The sequence below is a fragment of the Bombina bombina genome, chromosome 3 (assembly GCF_027579735.1).
Source record: "Bombina bombina isolate aBomBom1 chromosome 3, aBomBom1.pri, whole genome shotgun sequence".
Taxonomy (NCBI): Eukaryota; Metazoa; Chordata; class Amphibia; order Anura; family Bombinatoridae; genus Bombina; species Bombina bombina.
The window spans coordinates 334,262,070-334,283,186 of record NC_069501.1 but is presented as its reverse complement, the minus strand read 5'-3'; the positions used below and the strand labels follow the sequence as shown (position 1 = coordinate 334,283,186).

The window sequence follows — 21,117 nt, the reverse complement described above, 5'->3', positions numbered from 1 at the left end:
TTCTCAAGCAGTGTTTGAAGCTTTCATAAAGGCCTTGTTAAACCACAGTGAGATAGAATAAGCAGCTTTTTTTTTTTTTTACAAAGGAACTGTTGCTATAGTAACAATAATCATCTTAAATGCCACAAATATTAAAATATATAAACCTTTTTATAGGTGTCCTTTGACTGTCAAAATTAAGAAGGCAAGATGTAAGAGTGCTTACAGACAAATGGGGAAGCTAAATGTTTTGGAAAATATGTTGTAAATCTGCATACATTATCTTTTTTATTTTTTTATTTTATTTGTTTAGCTTACCTAGCTTATAAATAGGAAAGACCCCTAAAGAAGATGAAGTATATTTATAATGTACATGTTGTTTAACTATCACATTTCATATAGAAAAGCATGGAACAGAGAGTTAAGTTGAAAAGCTATTTGTAGCAGGAAGGAGACCATATTCTAAAGGTCGTTTTAGAGGAAATGTGCATTGATGAGATAGTCAAATACACAGAATTTGTTTTGGTAAATCAGCGAATTTTTTTTTCCTTTCAAACAGCTTGATTAGTACTTTATTTGGTTATTATAATTATTGCAGTATTTGATTGGGGTATATTTTAATAATATTGATGGCTCTCTTGAAATGTGCTTAGTGAATCAAAGAAAATAATAAATGTACTTTATTTACTTTATTAATACAGCTATAGACCCATTTTATGTCCTTTCAAGAGGAGGCAGTTTAATAAAAGAACACTACGTGGCTAATTTATCAATGTCTATCCAACATGATATGCAGTAGCGCATCATGTGTGACAGACATCGCTAAATGCCAACAGCGTATGCACAGAACTGCTTGTGCAATGCCGTCCCCTGCAGATTCACGGCCAATCAGCTGCTAGCAGGGGGTGTCAATCAGCCCAATTGTATATGATCGGGCGGATGGCAGACCGCAGCCTCAGAGGCAGTTGACCAGTTATGAAGCAGCGGAAGCAGGAGCATCAAGCTCCATTCAGAGCTTGACAATATGGCCCCTATATGTGCGCATACACACACATTAGGGTTGGGCGAATGTGTTTATATCCGAATTCGAATGTTAGAACGAATGTTATTGTATAAATTCGATTTACATAATAGAATGTTGATAAGAACGAATATTCTTAAAAATTAGATTTTCGAATGTTATTTACAGTTTTCGAATGTCACATTCGAATTCGAATGTCACATTCGAATTTGAATGTTACATTTGAATATCACATTCAAATTTGAATATTACATTTAGAAAACACAATTGTAGACTAGAAACACTATTTTGAATGTCACATTCGAATCGAAAATCACATTTGAATCGAATTTCACATTCAAATTCGAATATTACATTTATAAAACACAGTATTAGACTAGAAATACTATTTCGAATTTGAATGTCACATTCAAATCGAATATCACATTTAAAACACAGTATTAGACTAGAAATACTATTTCAAATTCGAATGTGACATTCGAATTCAAATGTAGCATTCAAATTCGAATATTGCATTTATTAAACACAGTTGTAGACTAGAAATACTATTTTAAATTTGAATGTCATATTCGAATTCGAATGTCCCATTCGAATTCGAATATTATATTTCGAAATTGAATGAATACATAGCTAAACATTCTATTATTCGAAAGAATATTTTCGAATTTTATTGAAAAATTCTAAAACGAAAATTCAAAAATAGAATGTTAGAATGTTATATAAACATTCGAAATTCGATTCGAACGAACGAATGTATCAAAAGTCGTTTTAAATTTCGAATTTTTAGAAACATTCGCCCATCCCTAACACACATACACATGCAGGTAACCATTAGGGATGGGCGAATGTTTCGCAACATTCGAAAAATGAAACAAATTTTAACACATTCGTTCGTTTGAATCGACTTTCGAATGTTTACATAACATTCTAACATTCGATTTTCGAATTTTCGGTTTCGAATTTTACAATTACATTTGAAAATATTTGTTTAGTAAAATTTGAATTTATATTTGTAATAGTATTTCTAATGCTTTCTTTAAATGTAATATTCAAATTATGCAATATTCTAATTCGAAAAATTCAAATTTATATATTTGTAATAGTATTTCTATAATGCTTTATTTAAATGTAATATTCGAATTATGCAATATTCAAATTCGAAAAAATTCGAATTTATATGTTTGTAATAGTATTTCTAATGCTTTCTTTAAATGTAATATTCAAATTATGCAATATTCTATATAGAAACATTTGAAATTATATATTTGTATCTATTATGTATCAATTTACTAGATTCCCTACCACATGAACTATTGAACTTCTGAATAGTATTTGTGAAATAGAATGTTAAATTCGAAATTTCTAAGGTGGATATTTGATCTAATTATAAACATTAGAATTCGAAAGTGAAATTCAAAAACTGTAAATAGCATTCAATTTGTAATTCAAATTTCTGCAATAACATTCGTTCTAACATTCGAATTCGGAAATTTACACATTCGCCCATCCCTAGTAAGCATGTACGCACATGCTAGCATCTACAAATGAATGTACACACATTTTTTTTAAAGAATTAAGCATTATTTTGCAAAGTATTTACATAAAAATAAAAATACATAATATATTTCCATGCCAACTTTCAAATACTTTTCTAGCCATTTTTTCTTAACACAGTTGCCTTCCTATAAACACATTACTTTAAAAATATTTAATACATATACATCTCTAAGCACTTCCCAATCCAACACTTTGGGCTACATGTACTAAACCATCAATTTCCTTGCAGTCAACATGTGGATAAACTCGCAGCGAACAAAATGATGTCCTCTGCCCCTATGTACTAAAAAACACCTGGGGAAATGTTGCATCTAATCCGCCATGAGCAGTGGCGGGAGATTGATAACTTTAAAGCCCCGCTCGCCATGAATAATCTAATGTACTATTATAGCTCACCTTGGGCAATCTATTGAAAATATATGGCACACTATAAAAGTTCTAGCTGTGATAACAATCTCTGGTAAATCTCTTTTACCATTGACTTGTAATACCAGATTTTGTGTTTTTCTTAACACATGGTAGTGATATGCATAGTACACCTTGCATTATCATATTGCCCCACTTGTAATCTAGGCCTTAGATGGTATAAATATCTTTACTTTTCTCCACACTACAATCTTTAGGAGACCCAGGCTGCATGTCACAGTGCATGTAGAGGTAGCCATTTAGCTTTCTTCCTTGTTATATGACACCTAAAAGTGAATTAGTTATAAGTAAAAGCTTACAATGTACCAAAATCCATAAAGAGTTAAATACAGGCCCTGGTGGCTTCATAAACAATTTAGCATATCACATTTGGCAACATTACCTATGTCATCATAACTTTTTAAACATATATAATAATAGCTCTTGACTTTTTAATTGTGACCAATGATGGTATATGTGAGGTCAGTTTTAAGTGATTATCTGTTCCTATCATTTCTTAATTTTGGGGATTTGAATGAGATCATAAAAATAGAAGTTCATACTGTTGAGTTAAGAAAAATTATTTATAAAATTTTGGCATTGCTATTTGTAATTTAACAGCATGGCTCCCAATAATACAGTCAGTTTAAACTGGCAGAAATATCCCTTTAGTTTGTACTAATATTTAATTTTCTTTGATGCAGCATTCTGCTTGATAAAACATTCTGTTTTGTCCTTTATAGTACACTAGTGTTCAAAATAACATTAGCTATATTATATTAAACCTGCATTATATCTGTTACTGGAAATATTTAACTTTGTTTATCTGTTTCCTATTTTTGTTCCTTTTTTTATTTAATTTAATTCTGCAGCTAGACTTCTACAGCAGTTCTTTTTTTTCTGGATGGTAACATTTACTTCTTTCTAATGAAAGGCAATTTTATAGAAAATTACAGTACTTGGTATCTGTGTACAGATTTAAAGTACATTGTTCCCCAGATGACAATAATTTGAAATTACAGTGTGTGAAAATGATGGCAATAAGACCATTAGTGTTTGTCAAGAAGACCTTGATCAGGGACAAACATTTTAAATTAGAGAATTATAGCATTTATACACACGTGTAACATGAAAGGAATAATGAGTAGTTATATTCACTTTATACATACAGGGCTAGATTACAAGTGGAGCGCTATATATCACTTTCATGAAAGCAATATTAGTGCTCCACTTTGTAATACCAGCGCACACTAATGGGCGCTGGTATTACAAGTTAGCCACAATTGATAGGAAGCATTGCGCTCATGAGAGCATGCTTCCATAGGCTCCTATGGAAGACCGCTGCTTCATAATTTCTATTTCCGGCGAGCCTTCAGGGGCAGGCTCGCCGTAAACAAGGGGCATCAAGCTCCATACGGAGTTTGATAAATTGGCCCCCTAGTGTACACTGTCTCGTTAACGCTGGTGCAGGAATATCCTTTTAAAAAAGGCTGGTCTCCTGCTCCCCCACCTCCCACTGGGAGGTTGAGTTCTTCTTTGTTCTCTTGCTTTGATAGCTTTTCGGTAGCAATTTCTGCTCTATTAAAAATGTTAGTATGGGTGGAGGCTTCAAAAGGAAAATCTATTTCAAATGACAAAATAAAAGTAAATAGTTATTTGTAAGCAACTTAATACACCCCAGGCGGTAAAATGGATAATTAAGAATGTGTTAAAGGGAAGAAAATATTATAGTGCACTGTCCATGTGCACTTAGACTTTCTAAGTGCACATTGCAATTTTTTTTTCTAGATAGAATAAGGACAAAGGCTATTTAAGTGGACACACCATAACCATAGTTGAACATTGCATCTCTGATTACATTTATTTCTGCTAATATACCTGAATAACAACTTTTGTCACTGAGAACAAATGCAATTTAATTTTCATTTAATTGTTTTTAACAGTGAATAGATATTTTCCAAGCAACACACACAAAGTTTAAACACTCTTGGTTTTCTCCTATTTTGTTCATTCTAGGAATACATACAAATGTAGTGCAATGTCAAAACCTCTCTTTTCTAAACATAATATGCAGCAACTGGAACAATAAAATGAACAAATAAGGATATTGATTATAGCTATTACTTCAAACACAATACTAAAAGATTAAATAATTTATTTCAGTGATGGATCTAGTACTAAAGGATAAAGATAATAGAAGGTAAGGAAGGCAAGTTTGCATGAAGTAAAAAAATTAAATTTAAAATAACTTACATTTAATTCTAAATAACTATTTATTTCTACTAGTGGTAAGTGCACTTACCACTGCAACTAGTGGTAAGTGGTTTCTACTAGCCCATGGTAAGAAACAGTAAAATACAGAGAAAGAATGACATTGGTTCACATGTATTAATATGAATAAACCTACAATCCAAACCATAAAAAGAAGTCTTTGGGCCCCATGCACTAAGCAGCAAAAGCTGCTCTGGTGAAATAACTGAGAGCTAGCTAGCTCTCGATGAGTGACATTACCTTCTCTCATGTGATTGGTTTGCATGAGATGGTACAGGCTTTACACGCTCACTTGAACATGTAATGATACATTCGGGCAGCGGATCCTGTTTGTCCGCTGCCCATATGTAGCGAACAGCAAGTGGACAACTTCTTAAATTGAGAAGCTTGTCCACTCGCTATTTAGTACATGGGGGCCTTAAAGTATTGAGGATTGCGGTGTGTGAGTAAACTTTTATTTTCGTACTTATACCTTCGATCCAGCTTATACGGTCCTCTGTTTTTCCATTATGTCAAATAACAAGCACCATACATTCTTCTAGTGGAGGCTTTAACAAGGAGGGATCTTTTCCTCATCCACTTTCCTCTGCCTTCTTCGAATATTTAAAATGACACAGCTGGATACTCACAAAGGTTCCCCAGCTACCTCACACTCCCTCTCCAGATGACATCAATCAGCACATTAGCCACTTCCGAAACCATATCACACGTATCTATAATGTAATTTACAAAAGAGAATTCTTTCAAAGTTAAATAAAATGTTCAAGTTTATTGAGAAAACCTAAAAGCACAATACCTCCATTGTATAACAAGCGTAAAGCAAGTTCTTATGCATTTCATCGTGAGCTTTGAAAGAGCAAGTGGAATTCTATATCTGTTGTATATAAATAAACCTGTCTGCCTTAGCTAGTGGTGAGTGAGGTAGCATCTGGTGCCTGCAATTATCAGTGCATGAGCAAAAACTCATGCAGCTTCTCCACCCTACACTTGTGCAACCAAACAGGTGAAAGCTACCAGGTTATTATAATGACACCCACAGTCTCCTAATGATATAAATAGATATAAAGATATATACATATCTTTATATCTCTATAAAGATATGTATGCTAATCAAGGATGGGTGAGGTAGCCAAAATTCAGAGGGATGTAAGAACCATTATTTGAAAAGGAGAAATCCTTGTTTTTGTTCATCCAGCTGCAAGCTGCTTGTAGTAAGAAAAATGACTTGGCAGCACTAAAGAAGCTTTTACCATATAATTATTTCAAAAGACTCCTCATCTGAAAGAGAGGTGTGTCCAACAATTTGATTAAGTTATAATGATAACCAAGCGGCACCTGCAAGCCTTATTTTGTTTTGGTCCATATTTCTCAAGCAAACTTTTTTAAACTATATATATATATTTTTTTTTAAATATTAAAATACGTAGATAGAGATTCCAAATTATTGGTGTTTTCAGGAATATAGTATATTTAACACACCATGACAAGTAAATCTAGTTAAATGAAAACGTGCTCTTTAAGGTCAAAATGGCCTCCCTTTCAATTTAGGACCACAGAAGAGGAATACCTTTATAACATAACACCTATAATAAATGGTCTTTGTATTACTACTTCAAGGACCAAAACGTTTTTTGAGACTATTGCAATAGCTTTTTTTAATTCTATTAGGATATAATTGACTTGATTTTTATGCTTTTCTGATTTGGTTTTAATATATGGTTTTTAATGTCATTTGTATTTTTAATATATCTATAGAGTTCATATAATGAATTTATCATTGCTAATATATAAATAGTGATTCAGAAAATGTTTGCTACTTGTATTAGGCAGCATTTTAAAGTGACTACGTACAAGAAAAGGGCAGCGCTATTAAGCAAAAAAAGGACCCACTCGGGGACCCACTATGGTATGACCAATAAATTAATTAATTAATCCCAATCTATTTGACTCAAAGCGATATAGGTGAACCAAATTATTGTTGTCCAAGCGATATAAGTGAATCAAAGTGTATCCAAATGTTCAATCTATAGATATATAAATTCTTGTAAGTGTGTTAGTTTGTACACCTGTTTATATCCATATGTTCAAACCAAAACATCCATATATAATTGAATATAAGCAATAATTGAGAGCAAATGGTAGTATAGTTAAATAATGTAGTATTTATTATAGTTAAATGTTGTAGTATTTATTATAACATTCATCAAAATATTTAAAACCTATTATTAAGTACAGATATATCCAGATATAACTAATATAGTTCTAAAAATATTGTTCTAGTGAACCATAAAATGCCTGAGCAGTAAAAATTCTAAAAAATATATATTATTAGAATCAGGGGACCAAGTGGTGGATAATATATGCTAAAGAAAAAAAAAAATATTAAAAATAAAATGTAAAAATAAAAATAAAATTTAAAAAAAATTGCAAAATTGCAAAAATACAAAAAATATTGCACCTCTAAATTGTTGCCTGTTTCTATGCCCTTGCAGGCCACCTCTTATATCAGTGCATTTTATTAGCTTTTTACAGCCAGACAGTGCTAGTTCATATGTGCCATATATATAATATTGTGCTCACTCCTGTGGAGTAATGCATGTGCCAGCACTAACTGGCTAAAATGCAAGTTTGAAAAAACACTGAGGTAAGGGGGCAGTCTGCTGAGGTTTAGATACAAGGTAGTCACAGAGGTAAAAAGCATATTATAAAAGTGTTGGTTATGCAAAACTGGGGAATGGGTAAGAAAGGTATTATCTATCTTTTTTAACACTAAAATGTCCCTTTATGTTGATTCACTGGTTGATTACACAGCACAGCTCTGGCCTGAATGCATCATTACACACTCCGATGAGTGTGTAATGCCACCCATTCTCTCACTCAAGAAGGATCAGTCCATCACCCAGAGTGAGCGGGTTTGGTGTGATTTCTCTTTGCCACCTCAGAGGTGGTGAACCATGTAAGAAGCAGCGTTCTAATGATTTTCTTTTGGAAACGGGTTTTTATATATGAAGAAAGCTATATAGGCAGGGAAGAAACCAATGCCCAGCAGAGTTAAAGGGACAGTTTACACCAGGATTGTTATTGTTTAAAAAGATGGATAATCCCTTTATTTCCCATTCTCTAGTTTTGCATAACCAACACAGTTATATAAATAAGAAACAAAACATAGAGGGCGCCACATAGTGCAGATCAAACGATAGAGATCCAACAGAATATATGTAGATAGCCAAATTGCTACACACGTGGTGTAATGCACAGTCGTTCAATATAAGCAGACCGGAACCAAAGGTCATCCGGCAGACACTCAGGCAGTGTACAGGGAAATCCCAAAGGAGAGGATGGAGGTCCTTAAGTGTTCAAAGCACACCTTGTCCCACCAGGGGGTATCCAGGAGGATACAGTCCTTGAGTGGTCAAAATGCACCTTGACCCACCAGGGGGAATCCAGGAGAGGATGGATAGGAAAATGGGGTCCTTAGGTAATCAGGACACACTTGACACTTATGTTAAAAACAGTGGCACTTTCATTGATGAAACTTGCACCATATTTGTCGAAATATTTACCTATTTGTTTTGAAAGCTGCTCCAGCGCTTCGCCAGCCCGTCGCAAGTCTCTACGTCAGCAATGACGATTCCAGCATCCTCCAATCATGGCTTCCTCCCCAGGGGAAGCATTGCCTAAAGCAACGCTGTGATTGGAGGAAGGCCGGAATCGCCATTTCTGACATAGGAAGAGACTTGCGACAGGCTGGGGAAGCGACATCATCAGCGATCCGGCATTCAAGACGAAGAGGTAAGTATTTCTACAAATATGGTGCAATGTAAAGTTTCAGCAATGAAAGTACCTCTGTTTTTAATAGTATTTTTAAAAAACGGGCACTACTTGATGAAACTTTACGTTCACTTTAAGTTATCACCATGTCAACTCAAATCTCCCTGAGTGCAGTGGCTGCACAGAGAATTTCTAAGTGCTAATCTTGCAAGAAAACAAGTACGTTGTTTTCTATTTTTTATATACCCAATTTGTTTCTTTTTATGATTACTTAACTTTACTTTAATATATTTATTTTTACTAAAGGAGCACTGTTTTATATTCCTTTAAGCAGAACAGGTGGCTGATGCCTCATTATTGAGGGTCAAAATGTGGCATTCTGATTGACTGTGTTTTACTGCTTCTCTGTTATGTAACAGTCAGGCATTAGACACATCCCAGGTTGCATTTTAAATAAAATACCATACATATTTTTAGCACAACAATTTGTTGCAGCTAAATGGTTAATTATTAATTATTATTTTGCTTTATAAATAACTAATTATATGGTAACAATGTTACTTAATGCCAGTGTTTAAGTTTTTAAAATAAAAATAATACATGCAAGAAAACTCTTTGGTTTTAGTTTTTGATGAATGGGAATTTGGACTTTAAACTCTGCATCAACACTGCATAAAAAAAACACTTCCTTATCGAATGCTTCTTAAAGGGACAGTCAAGTCCCAAAAAAACTTTCATGATTAAAATAGGGCATGTAATTTTAAACAACATTCCAATTTACTTTTATCACCAATTTTTTTTATTTTTTTTTTTGGTATTCTTAGTTGAAAGCTAAACAAAGGAGGTTCATATGCTAATGTCTTATACCTTGAAGGCTGCCTCTAATCTCAATGCATTTTGACAGTTTTTCACCACTAGAGGGTATAAGTTCAAGTGTTTCATGTAGAAAACATTGAGCTCACGCACGTGAAATTACCTAGGAGTGAGCAAGGATTGGCCAAAATGCAAGTTTGTCAAAAGAACTGAAATAAGGGGACTAGTTTGCAGATCCTTAGATACAAGGTAATTACAGAGGCAAAACGTGTATTATTATAACTGTGTTGGTTATGCAAAACTGGGGAATGGGTAATAAAGGGATTATCTATGTTTTTACACAGCAAAAATTCTGGTGTTGACTGTCCATTTAATGTAACAAAAAAAAAATCCAATTTTGTTATTGAAAAGTTATTTGCAGTATATAACTGGGATATCAAATTTTCTTTAATAAAAAAAATGTATTTACATTTATGCTTTTTTTTTAAAAGATGTTACTAGAAAAATGTTATGACCATATGGTTTTAAATGGACACTAAGGTAAAAAGTAAACTTTTGTGATTCGGGTGGAGCATGCAGTAGTACGAGATTCCAATTTATTTCCATTATCAAATTGAGCAGTCTTTTCAAATGCACACTTTCTGAGGCACCAGCTCTTACTGAGCATGTGCAAATGTTCACAGTGTAAATGTATTGTATATAAGCATTATTATTGACTGATGACTGTCACATGATACATGGGACTGGCAAACTGAAGTAAATTTTAAAATTGAAAAAAAATAAAAAAATGTTATTACTCATTTAAATTCAGAGTAAGTTCTGTTGCACTGTATTTTTATTGTGCGCTTTTTGGTTATATAATTCTACTGTATTTAATGATCCTTTAATCAAAATCCATAAATTAATTATATATTTTGAAAATCAAAAGTGTGCTCTAAAATATACACATACCTTACCTGAGGGCCCCAACAATCATATAATTTTTGTTTTCTGTGGCTTTGCAATTATAATACATAAAACCATTTTGTGATGCATGCCAACACATTTTCTTTGTTTCTTTTTAAATAAGTGTATCCCATTTTGCCATCTCTGCACTACACCATGGGAGTTGAGTAGTTTTCTGTAGTTTATCGGTTTCATTATCAGTCTAGATGTATTGCTTATTTTATCTCCTTGTTGTTGAATGCAAATAAGTTAAATAATAAGCCATGCAACATTTTTCCTTTTCCCTGTTTATATTGTATTCCTCAATTCTCTGTTCAAGTTTATTTTTGTGTGTTCAGGGAAGAATCAAGCCTGTTAACATGCATTTTTAATTTGTTTAACAATGTGTTTCTTCATATGCATTCTTAAGATATAACTCAATAGTCAGTGCTCAGTTAATACAAAAATGTATAATACAAGATTGTGCAGGTTTCATATTATTCCAACTGTGGGGGAATTGCACCTAACAAAGGCTATCCAAAAATAATTGTCAAAACTATATTTTGAGTTATGCAATCCTTATAAATTAGTTAAAGTTGTTTCTGTTTTACATTAAAATATCAAAGAAAATGCAAATGACTAAATAGATAATGTATTCCTTTTAAGCAAATTGAACACAATAGGGTTTTAACCCCTTGCCCCATATAGATGTAGGTACTATGTCACACAGTACTTTGTACAGTGTACTGCTTAGACAGTGGAGAGTATAGCTAGCACAGAAGGCATCTGCCTTCATAAATTAAGGGAACACTGATCAAGCTCTGTTAATATATAAAGGTAGATCACCAATCGTTACAGAGAGTGACTCTGACTGTAATGATCATCATTGGTGCCAAGTAGGAGTGGTGGTAGGGAAGAAGGGAGGTGGATAGCTCAGCCCAGCAGAGGGGGGGGGAGGACATGGGGTGATCCATACACTACAGAAAATTATTTTGAAGGGAGGTCCACTATATTACAGAAAAATCAATCATAACTATAAAATAAAAATGATAAATAGCTCATACATGATAAATAGCTCATAAATAACCATGACCCTGACAAAAATTAGTGAAGGGCCCCCAATATATCACACCCAACCACCCCACACCCACCCTTTATATAACAATGTATGCTAATGACCATCTCCCTGCCATGTCCCCAACTGAACCCACATTCTCCAGGGATAAGGCCCCCAAGTTTAAATGCCAGAGACAGGGTCCCATCCTCTAGAGCCAGACCCCACACTCCATGGTCCATACAGGTACCGACCCACCAGAGCCTCAACCCTCCAGGGCTGGACTAAACACTCTAGGGACCCCAGGGCAACAGGCCCCCTAAATAAACAAAGTGCCCCACTCTGGGGACAAGGCCCTCACTACACCCACACTTAACTGCTTAGTTACTAATAGTGCAGCCTTCAACCCTAGCTCACATCTACTGTGCTATCTTATTTAACTGACTGTGACTGTAAGCAGCATATCAGTAGCCATGGGGGTGTCACTGATGGGCTCCTCTGCATGCCAGGACCTTGGTCCTGATCCTATTTGTTTTACTTCTCAGTCCACCCCTGAAATATGTATAATTATTTACTGGCAGACTAACTGCCAGTAACAAAAATGGTGGGGAGTTGATGTTAGAGAGCTGTTTGGAGAGGGATCAAGGAGGTTTGTGAGTGAGGAGGGTTCCCTACCCTACAGAAATATAAATAAATAAATGTTTAAAAAAAATAAATGAAATCCTAAACTACATACTTTCAATCTGTCTGTCAGTACCTAATATGGTGGTGTCCAGTTAGAGGGGAGGGAAGAGAGCTGTTTGGGAGGATCAGTTAGAAATCAGGAGGTGTCAGGAGGGAGAGTAATTTGTCTACATTAGAGCAAATATTAAACTTACAAGCTACCTGATTAACCACTTCACTGCAAGAAATTTCAGAAGTGTGGTGCTCAGATGCAATTAGCGGCCTTTTAATTGCCAAAAACCAATGGCAAAGTTATTCATGCCTGCTGTTTCAGAACAAAGAGTTTCCCAGAAAAGTTTTTACAATCATTTGTCTTATGACTGCAGTCATTTTGTGTAAATAATTTCAGTGAGAAATCCACTGATCATATTTGGCTGCCAAATAGTGGCATCAAATATACCAAATTCGCCTAGATCAATACCTTAGGTTGTCTTTATATAGTTTTCATAGGGAAAAAGTAAAGTCTCTAATTATGTTTAAATTGAGTGATAGCAAAAATGTAAAGAATTCTCCAGTATTTTAGGCGTTTTTCTCTGAAATTCTTGGTAGCTAAGCGGTTAACAAACTAACGGCTAGATTACGAGTTTTGCGGTATGAGGGGTGCGGTGCTAACTTGCACATTATTGTCACCGCTCACTTACCTACAGCGCTGGTATTACAAGTTTTCATAAACCCGGCGTTATTAGGCAAGAAGTGAGCGTAGAGCAAAATTGTGCTCCATATCGCACTCCAATACCAGTGCTGCTTAAAGGGACACTGAACCCAAATGTTTTCTTTTGTGATTCAGATAGAGCAGGCAATTTTAAGCAACTTTCTAATTGACTCTTATTATCATTTTTTCTTCGTTCTCTTGCTATCTTTATTTGAAAAAGAAGGCATCTAAGCTTTTTTTGGGTTCAGAACTCTGGAGAGCATGATTTTATTGGTGGATGAATTTATCCACCAATCAGCAAGGACAACCCAGGTTGTTCACCAAAAATGGGCCGGCTTCTAAACTTAAATTTGTGCATTTCAACTTAAGATATAAAGAGAATAAAGAAAATTTGATAATATGAGTAAATTAGAAAGTTGCTTAAAATTTCATGTTCTATCTAAATCCCGAAATAATTTTTTTGGGTTCAGTGTCCCTTTAAGTCAGCGGTGAGCTGGTCGTACGTACTCATGCACAATTTCCTCATAGGAATCAATGGGGAGAGCCAGCTGAGAAAAAGTCTAACACCTGCAAAAAAGCAGCGTAAAACTCAATAATGTAGCCCCATTGATTCCTATGATTAGGGGTTAAGAATATGTAACTAGTGTTTTTGAGGCGGGATTGCGGCGGTTTAGGGGTCAATATGTTTATTCTAGTGGCGGCGATGTCGGGAGTGGCATATTAGGGGTTAATCATTTCATTTTAGTGTTTGCGATGTGGGAGGTCCTCGGTTTAGGGGTTAATAGGTAGTTTATGGTCGTAAGTGTACTTTTTAACACTTTAGATATGAGTTTTATGCTACAGCTTTGTAGTGTAAAACTCATAACTACTAACTTTAGAATGCGTTACGAATCTTGTGGGATAGGCTGTACCACTCACTTTTTGGCCTCCAAATAAAAGCTTGTAATATCGGCGCTATGGAAGTCCCATTGAAAAAAGACTTTACGAAAATTGCGTAAGTTAATTTGCGGTATGGCCAAAAAAGTGTGCGAGACAGCTTTACCTACAAGACTCGTAATAGCAGCGGTAGAGAAAAAGCAGCATTAAGAGCCTTAACGCTGCTTTTTCACTCATAACGCAAAACTTGTAATCTAGCCGATAAATTCTTCATTTTAGTGAACTACAAAGTCGCTATTACAGATGCCTCTATGATATGTTACTTACAAAATATTTTGATAAAATGTAGATATCAGTTTTATAGAAACAATACAAGAGTGCTTGGTACATTAAGTAAATAGCCTTTTAAACCCTGTGGTCTAGATTACAAGTGGAGAGCTACCAATAGCGCAGAATACACTATCCATATTGAAACCCTTCACTATGAATAGCACACAATCTAGTATTAAAATGTTAAACACAGACACATTTACCACAGAGTCTTTACACACCTAACCCTATTCCTTCAATAGATAGCAGAGTGTATATTATTATCTCTAATATTACAAGTGGTAAATAAAATGTTGCTCTGAAAAATGTAGCTCTCTTGAAGACCTGAAATTAAGTGTTAAGGCTTGAAGATTTGCACAACAAAACAAAAATAATATATATTTTCAAAAGAATCATATATTACAGTAAAGTATTTAATTAATATGCATTAACCCCTTAATGACCACAGCACTTTTCCATTTTCTGTCCGTTTGGGACCAAGGCTATTTTTACATTTTTGCGGTGTTTGTGTTTAGCTGTAATTTTCCTCTTACTCATTTACTGTACCCACACATATTATATACCGTTTTTCTCGCCATTAAATTAACTTTCTAAAAATACCATTATTTTCATCATATCTTATAATTTACTATAAAAAAAATTATAAAATATGAGGAAAAAATGGAAAAAAACACACTTTTTTTAACTTTGACCCCCAAAATCTGTTACACATCTACAACCACCAAAAAACACCCATGCTAAATAGTTTCTAAATTTTGTCCTGAGTTTAGAAATACCCAATGTTTACATGTTCTTTGCTTTTTTTGTAAGTTATAGGGCCATAAATACAAGTAGCATTTTGCTATTTCCAAACTACTTTTTTTCAAAATTAGCGCTAGTTACATTAGAACACTAATATCTTTCAGGAATCTCTGAATATCCATTGACATGAATATATATTTTTTTTAGAAGACATCCCAAAGTATTGATCTAGGCCAATTTTGGTATATTTCATGCCACCATTTCACCGCCAAATGCGATCAAATACAAAAAATCGTTCACTTTTTCACACATTTTTTCACAAACTTTCGGTTTCTCACTGAAATTATTTACAAACAGCTTGTGCAATTATGGCACAAATGGTTGTAAATGCTTCTCTGGGATCCCCTTTGTTCAGAAATAGCAGACATATATGGCTTTGGCATTGCTTTTTGGTAATTAGAAGGCCGCTAAATGCCGCTGCGCACCACACGTGTATTATGCCCAGCAGTGCAGGGGATAATTAGGGAGCTTGTAGGGAGCTTGTATGGTTAATTTTAGCTTTAGTGTAGTGTAGTAGACAACCCAAAGTATTGATCTAGGCCCATTTTGGTATATTTCATGCCACCATTTCACCGCCAAATGCGATCAAATAAAAAAAAAAACGTTACATTTTTCACAATTTTAGGTTTCTCACTGAAATTATTTACAAGCAGCTTGTGCAATTATGGCACAAATGGTTGTAAATGCTTCTCTGGGATCCCCTTTGTTCAGAAATAGCAGATATATATGACTTTGGCGTTGCTTTCTGGTAATTAGAAGGCCGCAAAATGCTGCTGCGCATCACACGTGTATTATGGCTAGCAGTGAAGGGGTTAATTAGGAAGTTTGTAGGGAGCTTGCAGGGTTAATTTTAGCTTTAGTGTAGAGATCAGCCTCCCACCTGACACATCAGACCCCCTGATCCCTCCCAAACAGCTCCCTTCCCTCCCCCACCCCACAATTGTCCCCGCCATCTTAAGTACTGGCAGAAAGTCTGCCAGTACTAAAATAAATGCTTTTTGGGGGGTTCAGGTTTTTAAAAAAAAAAATAAAAAAAATTATTCTGCTGTGTAGGACCCCCCTTAGCCTCCAACCTCCCTGATCCCCCCCAAAACAGCTCTGTAACCTTCCCCATCTGACTTATTGGGGGCCATCTTGGGTACTGGCAGCTGTCTGCCAGTACCCAGCTTGCACAAAAAAGGGCTTTTTTTTCTTAGGTTTTTTTTTCCTGTAGTGTAGCTTCCCCAAACCCCCCCCCCCACCACCACCACAAACCCCCACCACCTCATTGATCGTTTATCGTTTTTGTTTTTTCACTTTTTTAACCGATTTATTTTAAACCTTTTTCTGTAGTGTAGCGGTTCCCACCCGCTCCCTCCCATGCACGCGCCCGCCCCCCGCCCTCCCGTGCACGTGCGCACGTCCGTGCGCGCCCCCGGGCATCCCCGCCCACGATCCCGCCCCCCTCCACATCTCCAGGGCCATCGATGGCCGCCACCCGCCTCCCGGTACTGCTCCCACCCACCAACGAAGGAAGCCACCGATCTCTGGTGCAGAGAGGGCCACAGAGTGGCTCTCTCTGCATCGGATGGCTTCAAAAGGTTATTGCAGGATGCCTCCATATCGAGGCATCACTGCAATAACCGGAAAGCAGCTGGAAGCGAGCAGGATCGCTTCCAGCTGCTTTCCACACCGAGGACGTGCAGGGTACGTTCTCAGGCGTTAACTGCCTTTTTTTTGAGGACATACCCTGCACGTCCTCGGTCGTTAAGGGGTTAAATTGTTTTTTTTTTCAATAATGTTTTGAAACTGATTTAAAGGGATATGTGAAGGACTCAAAGGTATATATGTATGTGTATTTGTATGTGTCTATGTTTGTACGTGTATTTATGTGTACATATGCTCACAAGTGGAGTATTAAGGAGTTGTTATTTTCAGATTTTCATAAATAATGTGATGAAACCAGGAATTATAATGTTTTTTTTCATGGATGAGTGGGACTTCAATCACTGGCATGAATGTATGTACTTAGCTATTTAATATATGTTTAAACAAATATATAAATGTGCATATTAGATAGGGATGTTTATAGATGTGTATCATCATATCCAGTACATTTCTATCTGTGGTACCAATCTAATGTAGCTTTATTTACAATTTTCTTAGTAGTTGTTTCATGTAACGTAACATAACATATATAATACATAATACATAACATAATATAATACATAAGAAATCAGAAAATCAAGTAATGTGATCTAAATTTTAAAAATAATTTTATCATTTTGCAGTACAAATAGCGATCCTCCATCAGTTCTATAAAGATTTTAAATTTTTGCGACCAGTCAAGGAGTAGGTAGCTGTATTGTGAGGGGACTGGATTGTAGTTAGTCAATATTATTATTATCATTTAGGAGTAGAACGCAAGAAGCTTTGAGGGACTAGGTGAGCTAAAATTAGGGCTTATTATGATTGACCAAATTATGGTTAAGAATACTGGGCTATACCATATAGAAAGTAAATAACCCCTGTAAACAAATATTGTTTAATATCATTATGATAGTCTTGTAATGCATAAAACATAAATAAGACACTAAAAAATGTGTTTGCATATTTTTAGGTTTTTTAAGTACAGGAGACCAAGCAGCGAAGGGTAACTATGGACTTCTTGACCAAATACAAGCACTGCGATGGATTGAAGAAAATATTGGAGCTTTTGGTGGAGATCCAAAAAGAGTGACAATTTTTGGATCTGGGGCAGGAGCATCCTGTGTAAGCCTGCTTACATTATCTCACTACTCAGAAGGTAATATATTATTGGGGTTTTTTCTATGATTTTTCTTAAAAGAATCCAAACTATATAATGATAAATACCTCTGTAATATAGTGTATCACTTAGGGCCTGATGATGAAAAAAGACAGTTATTCACATTTATAACATTGCATAGCAGATTTTGAAGGTCCTAACAGTACTGAGAGAATATGCATTATTAAGTGTTTTTTATTTTATCGAGTAATGCATAATCATGATCTTAATTTAGGATTTTGAGCCTGCTGGAAATATGTTTACATGAAATGTATTGCTTAAAATTGTATTATTCACAATAAAAATACACCACTTTTTCTTTCTCTAACATTAGCCTGCAAACTGCAATATTTCTTGAAAGTAGGACCTCATGGAGAAAAAGAAATATAGACAACAGAATTATTACTTAGTAGCCTGAATTCAAGAAGTCTCTCCAGCTTCCCAATTCCTAGTATATTCTAAGCAGATGATTAACTTAAAATAGGTAAGAGAGCTTTAGTGAATCATATGCCTAGAATAAAATAGGAACAGGTGTAGCTGGAGACACTGGAAAGACTGATGAAGCTCTAGAGACTGAATAGACCCCTTAGTTAGTTTAGCAGACTGATATTTAAACCTTCACTACTGGAAATTTCAAAGTAAAACTTGCCCAAGATAATGTATTGCATTTTTGCTATCACTTCCTTTAAACAGAAATAGAGGCATTTACTTATCAAATATATATATATATATATATATATATTTTTTAAGTAGAAACCCCAATGTATTGACCTAGGCCCATTTTGCTATATTTTATTCTACCATTTCCCCACCAAATGTGATCATATAAAAAAATGGTAACTTTTTAACAAACTTAAAATCTTCTCTGGGATGTCCTTTGTTTGGAAATAGCAGACATGCATGGCTTTGCCATTGGTTTTTGGTAATTAGAAAGCTGCTAATTGCTGCATTGTGCCACACATTTGAAATTTCCAGCATTAAAGGGGTTAATTAGTTAGCTGGTAAGGGAAATAGTGTAGTAATGTATGTATTACCCTCCTACCTGACAACTCCCTGATCCCTCCTAAAAAGCTTCCCCCCAACACACACACACAAACTCTTCCCCACCATCTTAGGTACTGTCAGACAGTCTGCCAGGGTGCAGTTTAGGGCTATTTTTTTAAATTATTATTATTATTATTATTTTGTTCTGCAGTATAGTGACCCCTCCTCAACCCTCCAACCCCCCTGATCCCTCCCAAAAAGCTGTCTAAACCTCATACTATTGGCAGCCACCATTGTTACTGGCAGCTGTCTGCCAGTATCCAAATTATATATTTCCTTCTTAATATGAGGAGAGTCCATGGCATCATTCCTTACTGTTGGGAAATACTGAACCTGGCCACCAGGAGGAGGCAAAGACACCCCAGCCAAAGGCTTAAATACTCCACCTACTTCCCTCATATCCCAGTCATTCTTTACCTTTCGTCACAGGAGGTTGGCAGAGAAGTGTCAGAAGATTTGGAGTAGTTCCTTATGAAGGGTATCTACCCTTCGAAATGGGACTGGAGTTTTAAGTAGTCTTGTCAGCCTCTCAGTGAGAGCATTGACGAAAGCTATGGTCTGGAGATGAAGGGAGAGACTTTCTGCAAACCCATCCAGACATGTATTAACAGCTCCTAAGCAATCAGTGTTGACGAGTTTCAGTGCCTGCTTTCATCACTCAAGTCTATGCCAGGAGTGATGCTACAAGACTGTCAAACTTAAGAGGCTGTGTTTTCTGTTCCATCAGTGGCGTCACTAGGGGGGGGGGGGGGTGCGGGCCGCACCCGGGTGACACCTTCCAGGGGGTGACACCAAAAAAAAATGTTGAGATGCATAGATTTTTTTTTATTAGAGGGGCTGGCATTTGTGAACATTGGTGGGACTGGGGAAGTTGTAGACACACAATTTTTTTGCCCCTTGAGCCAGTGCTGCAATTTCAACAAATAGTTTTCCCAACTGCTTTTGCTTGTTTGTACTTTGCTTCTCCCCTGCCCAATTTCGCTATGAATGTTGTGGGCATGCCGTGGGGCTTGCAAAGTTGCGCTGCTAGCCTAAACCTGCCTGCCTATCTGTGCTCACTGCTCAGTGACATGTGGAGCAGTGGAGTCACTCACTGCTGTGCTGTCTCTTTAAACGGGAACTGGCAAATCATGAGGGGATGCCTGGCACCTGACCGCATGACTGTTTGACACTGTCTTTAAAGTGAAGGAGCCACGTATGATGCCCACCAGACCATTACGGTTACGGTACACTAAGTGCACACTGAACAGGTTTTCTGGGGGTGGGCAGAGTGCAGAGGTGATTGGCCATAAGAAGCGGTAGGCACGCGGCCCGGGGCTGTGCACTGACAGGCTTGGAACAGAGTCAGAGAGCAGAATTTTCATAGTTTGCACCTAAACCTTTTCTTTAGTGATTTATTTTTAGAGTGCTCTGTTTATCTTTCATTTGATGCTCTGCTGAGCCAGGGAGCAGCTCTAGGCATGCGCTTTATAATTAATGCAGTGCAGTTTACATATTTTGTAAGTGTGTGTCTGAGTTTTTGTGTGTGTGTGTGTGTGTGTGTCTCAGTGTTTTTGTGTGTGTGTTTTTGTGTGTGTGTCTGAGTGTGTTTCCGAGTGTTTGTGTGTGCATCTGAGTATGTTTTTAAGTGTGTCTGAGTGTTTGTATGTGTGTTTGCCTGTGTTTTTGTGTGTGTCTGCTTTCTGGGGGGGGTGACACCATAACTTACCGCACCGGGTGACTCCAACCCTAGTGACGCCACTGTGTTCCATGGCATAGATTCCGGTAAGATCTTTTCATTTTTTACACATATGATAATGCCAGAAGGCAGGGTCACAGTGTGGCTACTTTAATCTGTATGGAATCAAGGGTTAATATCTCTGGAGGGGGATTATTGAACAATGGGGATTAATCACATAAGTTTATTTGATTATGCTGTGACATATGTGAGATGGTTTTTAGGCTCAGGCAGATGTTAGAACGTACAGGTTTTTACTTTTGTTTTGGGAGCTGCACAGCCTGAAAGGGCTTGGCATGCTTTTTTGCTATTATTGCAGGGGCGGTCCTGCATTGCACACAATCTGACCGGGTGTGGTCACACTTATTTCCTCTTTCCTGACCGTGCGGTTTAC

The 21,117-nt window shown here is 36.1% G+C and overlaps 1 protein-coding gene across 1 annotated transcript in view; it reads left to right on the top strand.

The window, feature by feature from the left end:
* Positions 1 to 21,117, top strand: part of NLGN4X (neuroligin 4 X-linked) — a 260,817-nt gene that overhangs the window by 144,996 nt on the left and 94,704 nt on the right. Inside the window, exon 2 of the mRNA XM_053706445.1 lies at positions 17,777 to 17,962. Within this exon, the coding sequence (XP_053562420.1) occupies positions 17,777 to 17,962 (186 nt within the window). The remainder of the gene's footprint in view (positions 1 to 17,776; positions 17,963 to 21,117) is intronic.